Raw genomic sequence first — 8,248 nt, 5'->3', positions numbered from 1 at the left:
AAGGGTCATACTCAGCTGGGTGCGGTGGCTCACACCTGTAATCCCAGCACTTTGGGAGGCCGAGGCGGTCGGATCACGAGGTCAGGAGTTTGAGACCAGCCTGGCCAATATGGTGAAACCCTGTTTCTACTAAAAATACAAAAAATAGCAGGGTGTAGTGGCACGTGCCTGTAGTCCCAGCTACTCAAGAGGCTGAGGCAGGAGAATCGCCTGAACCCAGGAGGCAGAGGTTGCAGTGAGCCAAGATTGTACCACTGCACTCCAGCCTGGGCAACAGAGGGAGACTCTCAAAAAAAAACAAAGGGAGAGGGTCGTACTCTGTCACCCAGGATAGAGTGCAGCATCATGATCATAGCTCACTGTAACCTCTAGCTCCTGGACTCATGAAGTTCTCCCACCTCAGCCTTCCAAGTAGCTGGGACTACAGGCACACACCACCACCTCTCGTTAATTTTTTTATTTTTTGTAGAGACAGGGTCTCGCTACGTTGCCCAGGCTTGTCTTGAACTCCTGGGCTCAAGCAATCCTTCAGACTTAGCTTCCCAGAGTGCTGAGATTACAGGTACGAGCCACTATGCCTGCTAAAAGAAAAAATTTTAATGCTAGGGTAAAGAACAAAAATCAAGAAAAACTTTTCAGTTTTTCAATGAGATAAAATAAATCAAGAAAGAAGTAGAAATAAAAGATAACTTTTCACAAATGAAGACTATACTAGAAAGAGTAAAAGACTGAATAAACACAACAGATTTCTTAAAAATGGGAAATTCTGAGGCATGTGTAGTGGTGCATGCCTACAGTCCCAGCTATAGGAGCTCAAAGCTATCAAGTGCCATGATTACATCTGTGAATAGCCACTGCACTCCCATGTGGGCAACACAGCAAGATCCTGTCTCTTAAAAAAGAAAGAGAGAAATTTTGAAAACTAAGGAAAAAGACGAAAAAGATTTGATGTGACAAGGCAGATTCAAAAAAGAGAGCCAACACATGCACAAGAGCCCCTAAAGAAGAAAATCAAAGCAACTGGAAAACCAAACGCTAAAAATTGTAATTCAAGAAAATTCTGATGAAACTTTTAAAAAAAACATATGAAACTACAAATTGAAAGCAAACACTGTGTACCCAGAAAAACTGACAAAGAACACCACAAAAATATATTCTAGTAAAACCACTGATTTTTAAAGGAAATCACTTAGAAAAAAGATTTTAAGAAAATCACATATAAGGAAAAAAGATTAGACTGGCATCTCACTTTTTATAGCGATGCTTTGTTCCAAAAACGTAAAGTAACATATTTAAGACAATGAAGGAAAGAAAATGTGAACCAAGAATTTTATTTACAGCCAAAATAATTTTCAGGTATAAAGTCACATATAAGATATTATCAATAGGCAGTACTGTTTCCATAAGTCCTTTCTCAGGAATCTACCCAATAACAAGTCACAAACAACAAAAATGACTCGAGACACTGACATAAGGACTGATGGCACTGATTATTGGTGGATGTTAGCATCACAAAAAGAACTAGACACATATATCTCCTGCCAGAAGTACACCGCCTATGAAGTAGTTCTGCCCTAAACAAACAAACAAACAAATCTGAATATTCAGAAAATATAGAAGACAGAGGAACATGTTAAATGACATCATGGGGAAGCAATACTCTAGATTTATGATAATGTAGTTTCTTAAACAAAAAAAGCTATAAAAAATACATAAAGGAGAAATCCATATATAAAAAGCGACTTAATAATCACACAATGTAAAAATCTTATTTGGATGCAGATTCAAGAAAACAAACAATAAAAGAAAACAAACATTTCTAAGACAATTGATAATGTAAAATGAACTAATATTTTGAAATACTGATTTTTTAGAAGTGATAATGTATTGCTGGTTTTTTTTCTGAAAATCCTTTTCTTTTAGAGATACATACCCAAACATTTATGGATATAATAACATGATATCTAGGGTTTGCATAAAAATAATTCTGAAAGAGGAGGTAGGTTAGCATATAGATAAAATAATTATTGAAGCTGGTGGATGAATACACAGGGGTTCATTACATGATTCTATCAACTTTTGTACATGTTTGACATTTTCTATAAAAGGTTTTTTTTTCTTTTTCTTAGAGATGGAGTCTCACTCTGTCATCCAGGCTGGAGTGTAGTGGCACAATCTCAGCTCACCGCAACCTCCACCCCTGGGTTCAAGTGATTCTCCTTCCTCAGCCTCCTGAGTAGCTGGGATTACAGGCGCCCACTACCACACCCGGCTAATTTTTATATTTTCAGTAGAGACGGGGTTTCACCATGCTGACCAGGCTTGGTCTGAACTCCTGACCTCAGGCGATCCACCCACCTCGGCCTCCCAAAGTGCTGGGATTACAGCCGTAAGCCACCGTACCCAGCCAAAATATATTTTTTTAAGAAAGAAAAAGACACATGGATTTAGTATTCTGATTTAGTAATTTAATAAAAATTTGTAGTTTTGTAACACAACTCTAAAATATTACTCTCTCTTACCCATAGAAATTCATTTTGTTTCAACTTTTATATTTTCCAGATCACATTTTCAAAGTTATAAAAAAAATACGACAACATCTGATAGAGGTCAGGTGTGATGGCTCACATCCATAATCCCAGCACTTCGGCAGGCCAAGGCGGGGGCCGGTGCGGGTGCCAGGGAGTGGGGAAGGCGGGGAATTGCTTGAGCCCAGGAGTTCAAGACCAGCCTGGGCCACATGGTGAAATCTCATCTCTACAAAATATGCAAAAAATTAGCTGGGCATTGTTGCACGCACCTATAGTCCCAGCTACTCAAGAGGCTGGGGTGGGAGAATCACCTGAGCCCAGGAAGTCAAGAATGCAGTGAGCCATGACTGTCCCACTGCACTCCAGCCTGGGCATAACAGGGAGACCCTGTCTCAAGACAAACAAACAAAACTGATAAAATCTATCCTGATTTATCAGGTCACAGGATTATAGGTGTGAGCCACCACACCCAGCCTTACAACTCAATTTTGAGAATGACTATGAAATCTAGTCCACAAAGGACAATATAATTTTCGTTCAGTGATTCACCCCCATAATTTCAATTAGAGAAAGCATGAAAAAAAGACTTACCTGTTTTATGTGTGGATTCATGGCCATTTCAGTTACATTCTTTTTGGTCTCACAGAAAATAATAGCCCTCCCTTCAGACCCACTGTACACTTGAAGGACATCTCCAATAACTGCCGGCCTCTGAGACCAATGACACTGGATGGCCAAATGCTTTGAAGAAAGAAAATATCACAGTATTTGTTTCATTAAAATTATTTTAAAATATTTCTCTTGTGTAGTAAACTATCCGGTCAAGAATTAGCCTTCCTGGGAGACTGTAAGACAAAGACTCTCCTCAACAGCACTTAAAAACAATATAGACAAATGACCATCAATAAACTGATGAAAGAATAAACAAACTGCAGTACATTCAAACAGAATACCATTCAGCAATTAAAAGAAACCAACTACTGATACACATGGAACAATATGAACCTTAAAAAAAATGTCAAATAAAGTCTTAACAGAAAATGAGCACACACAGTATAATTCCATTTATATGAAGTTCCAGAATAGGCAAAACCAATCAACTGTGGAAGAAAAATCAGAACACTGGTTGTCTCTGAACCGGGAATACTAACTGGGAATGGGCATGAGGGAACTTTCTGGGATGATGGCAATATTCTATATGGTGATAAGGATTTGGGTTACACACATATGAATTTTTCAAAAATAGGCACATGTACAAAGATTTTGCATTTCATTGTACATAATAAAAATTATAATATGAATGAACCTCAAAAACATATGCTAAGTGAATGAAACAAGACATAAAAAGTCACATATTGTATGATTACATTTATAGTCACACATTGCTTAATGACAGGGATACATTCTGAGAAATGCATTGTTAGGCACCTTCATCATTATGCAAATATCAGAGTGTATGTACACAAACCTAGGGTATAGCCTACTACACACACCCTAGGCTATATGGTATGTCCTATCGCTCCTAGGCTACAAACCTAAACAGCATGTTACTGTACTGAACACTGTAGGCAATGGTAAGTATGTGTGTCTCTAAACATATCTAAACACAGAAAAGGTACAGTAAGAACACGGCATAAAAGATAAAAACTGATACACCTGTACAGGACAGCTCCATTATAATCTTATGGGACCACCATTGAATATGTGCCATTGTATATATGGTCCATCACTGACTAAAACATTGTGATGCAGCACATGACTGTACACGAAATATCCAAAACAGGTATATCCATTGAGACATACCTGTCTCAGTGATTGACAGTGGACAAAGAAACGACGGAATGGAGGCTGGGAATAGTGGCTCATGCTTGTAATCCCAGCACTTTGGGAGGCTGAGGCAGGTAGATTACGTGAGATAAGGACTTCAGACTAGCCCGGCCAACATGGCAAAACAGTATCTCTTCTAAAAATACAAAAATTAGCCGGGCATGGTGGCGCATGCCTGTAGTCCCAGCTATTCATGTGGTTGAGGCAGGAGAATCACTTGAACCTGGGAGGTAGAGGCTGCAGTGAGCTGAGATCATGCTTTCATTTTTTAATGATATTAAAGAATTACATTGCACTGCAGCCTGGGCGACAGAGCAAGACTCTGTCTCAAAACAAAAACAAACACACAACACAAACAAACAAGAAAACCCACCACACCTTTGAGTGGTGCTAACAGTAAAAAAATAAGTAAAAATAAAAACCACAGGGACGCAAATCAGCAAAACAGACTATTGGAAACTCATAAGACAAATCAGTTTTTCTGTTGTTGTTGTTTTTTTCTGAGACGGAGTCTCACATTGTCGCCCAGGCTAGAGTTCAGAGGCACAATGTCAGCTCACTGCAACATCCAGCTCCTGGGTTCAAGCGATTCTCCTTTTTCAGCCTCCCAAGTAGCTGGGACTATAGGCACGTGCCACTATGCCTTGCTAATTTGTGTAGTTTCAGTAGAGATGGGGTTTCACCATCTCAGTCAGGTTGGTCTCGAACTCCTGACTTCAGGTGATCTACTGGCCTCAGCCTCCCAAAGTGCTGGGATTATAGGTGAGCCACCACGCCTGGCCAACAAATCAGTTTTTTCAACAGAAAATTGCAAAGAAAAAATAGGAACTATAGATTATAAAATGTTTAAGACTCATATCAATCAGTAGCAATGTAAGAATTCTATTTGGATCCAGATTCAAACAAACTATTTAAAAAAGATAGCAACGGCAATGTGCACACTAGGTATTTAAGATTATAAGAATTACTATGGGCCGGGCGTGGTGGCTCACGCTTATAATCCCGGCACTTTGGGAGGCCGAGGTGGGCGGATCACAAGGTCAGGAGATCGAGACCATCCTGGCTAACACGGTGAAACGCCATCTCTACTATAAAAATACAAAAAAAAAAAATTAGCCGGTCGTGGTGGCAGGGGCCTGTAGTCCCAGTTATACTTAGGAGGCTGAGGCAGGAGAATGGCATGAACTCGGGAGGCAGAGCTTGCAGTGAGCCAAGATCGCGCCACAGCACTCCAGCCTGGGCGACAGAGCGAGACACCACCTCAAAAAAAAAAAAAAAAGAATTACTATGCCAGTCGCAGTGGCTCATGCCTGTAATCCTAGGACTTCGGGAGACTGAGGTCATGAGTTTGAGACCATCCTGGCCAACATCATGAAACACCTATCTCTACTAAAAACACAAAAAATTAGCCAGGTGTGGTGGTGGGTGCCTGTAATCCCAGCTACTCGGGAGGCTGAGGCAGGAGAATCGCTTGAACTGGGGAGGCGGAGGTTGTACTGTGCTGAGCTCACACCACTGCACTCCAGCCTGGGCAAGAAGAGTGAAACTCTGTCTCAAAAAATAAATAAATAAATTACTGTTTTTTTCTACTATGATAATGACTGTGGTTTTAAAGAGTCCTTAGTCACCATTTTAGAAGAATGTACTATTACTTGAAGATGAAATGACTGGGATTGTTTCAAATGCAGGGGTGAAGAAAAGATCATTGTTAAAGACTAGTAATAGGTAATGGGTACATCATGTTCTTTATACTATTCAATCTTTCTGGGTACATTATGTTCTTTATTCTATTCAATCTTTCTATTCAACTTACTATTCAATTTTATATGTTTGAAAATGTCCTTATCAACTTTTTTTACTGATACATTTTACATTCTTAGTGCAAAACTTTCAACCATTACAAAATACACAAAGCTTCTTATTTTTTACTCTTTTTTTTTTTTTGAGACAGAGTCTCAATCTGTTGCCCAGGATGGAGTGCAGTGGCGCAATCTCGGCTCACTGCAAGCTCCACCCCCTGGGTTCAAGCAATTCTCCTACCTTAGCCTCCCGAGTAGTTGGGACTACAGGCATGCACCACCATGCCCAGCCAATTTTTGTATTTTTAGTAGAGATGGGGTTTCACTATGTTGACCAGGCTGGTCTCCAACTCCTGACCTCATGATCCACCCGCCTTGGACTCCCAAAGTGCTGGCATTACAGGCATGAGCTACCGTGCCCAGCCCACAAAGCTTCTTTTTACCATCCAGCACTCCCTTTCCCAGAAGTAATCATTATTTGATGTTTATTCTTTCAACCTGTTTTTGCATATTTACATAAATGCCTAAGGAATCCATTTAGTATTTTTTTAAATAGTGTAATTTTTGTACACATCATTGCATAATTTGGTTTTTATCACTAATTCTTAACCACTGCATTACATTCTGCAGACACTACTATCCACTTAGTCACCTAGTCTTTCCTATATACACATATATATGCATCTATTAAATAGAAAGATGACATATGTTACCTAGTTGACTGTCATAAATACTGTAAATATTACTTTTTTTTTGAGATGTTGTCTCACACTGCCACCAGGCTGGAGTGCAGTGGCACGATCTTGGCTCACTGCAACCTCCGCCTCCTGGGTTCAAGCAAGTCTCCTGCCTCAGCCTCCCAAGTTGCTGGGATTAGTTGTGCGTCACCACACCCAGCTAATTGTTGTATTTTTAGTAGAGACAGGGTTTCGTCATGTTTGCTAGGATGGTCTCGATCTCCTGACCCTGTGATCTGCCTGCCTTGGCCTCCCAAAATGCTGGGATTACACACGTGAGCCACCACGTCCGGCCCTAATTCTTTTTTTAAACATACCATTGGTTTAACTTTCAAGGAGTCAAAATCATAAACCTTTTCCCTTATGGATTCTTCTGACTTCTCTGGGCTTTTTTTTTTGAGACAGGGTCTCCCTCTGTCACCCAGGCTGGATTACGGCGGCGCAATCTCAGCTTACTGTAACCTCTATCTCCCGGGTTCAAGTGATTTTCGCGCCTCAGCCTCCCAAATAGCTGGGACTACAGGGACCCACCACCAGGCCAGTTAATTTTTCTATTAGTAGAGACAGGGTTTCACCATATTGGCCAGGCTGGTCTCAAACTCCTGACCTCAAGTGGTCTGCCCGCCTTGGGCTCCCAAAGCGCTGGGATTACAGGCATTAGCCACCATGCCCTGCCCAACTTGTATGTTAGAAAAGCATTCCCTTTCCTGAAATTAAAAAACTCTTTATTCACCTACATCTGCTTTAAGTTGTTTTACAGCTTAATTTTTCAAATCTTTGAGAAATTTTTTTGGTTTAGGGGAATGGGATGAGGATCTAACTTTTTTTCACCTCAGCTTTAACAAATTATCTCCACACTATTCTTTTCTAGTCAATATAAATAGCCTTGTCACGTTGTAAATATTTTGTTGTTTTTTGTTTTTGTTTTTTGAGCTGCTTTAAAGAGAGAAACAAACACTTCAAATCTGTCTCTATGGCTGCTTGTGTGTTTCCTATTACGACTTGCCTATTCATGTGCTTGTTTTCCCTCTATTTATTCTATTCTGCTACTCAGTCTCAGACTATGAAAATATATAGGTGTCTTACTAAGAGCAAAAAAGAAAGATTAGGCCTGAAGAGGTACCCAAAACTTAAGTTTAGCTTCAACAAATGTCAAAAGTAAATACCAACTAAAAGCTAAAATCTATCATGCTAGAAAGCTACTTACTTCCACAGTAGTTGCAGCCTTTTGAGTCATTTTTCCAACAAGGTCAACCTGCTCATATCTGGATTTCATGTATTTTTTGGCAACTTTGTATACCCACTGTGGGCAAGTTGCAGAAAAAAGTAAAGTCTGAGGATTGTCTTCAGAATC

The 8,248-nt window shown here is 40.0% G+C and overlaps 1 protein-coding gene across 1 annotated transcript in view; it reads right to left on the bottom strand.

Moving 5' to 3' along the window:
* DDX50 (DEAD (Asp-Glu-Ala-Asp) box polypeptide 50) overlaps window positions 1-8,248 on the bottom strand; it is a 51,201-nt gene that overhangs the window by 29,113 nt on the left and 13,840 nt on the right. The window contains exons 6-7 of the mRNA XM_011929473.1: window positions 8,102-8,248; window positions 3,123-3,272 (exon numbers count right to left, since the gene is read on the bottom strand). Coding sequence (XP_011784863.1) covers window positions 3,123-3,272; window positions 8,102-8,248 — 297 coding nt within the window. The remainder of the gene's footprint in view (window positions 1-3,122; window positions 3,273-8,101) is intronic.

The sequence above is a fragment of the Colobus angolensis genome, unplaced genomic scaffold, assembly GCF_000951035.1.
Source record: "Colobus angolensis palliatus isolate OR3802 unplaced genomic scaffold, Cang.pa_1.0 Scaffold12, whole genome shotgun sequence".
Classification (NCBI taxonomy): domain Eukaryota; kingdom Metazoa; phylum Chordata; class Mammalia; order Primates; family Cercopithecidae; genus Colobus; species Colobus angolensis.
Note: the sequence above shows the minus strand (reverse complement) of the source record. Positions and strands in the feature narration are given on the sequence as shown.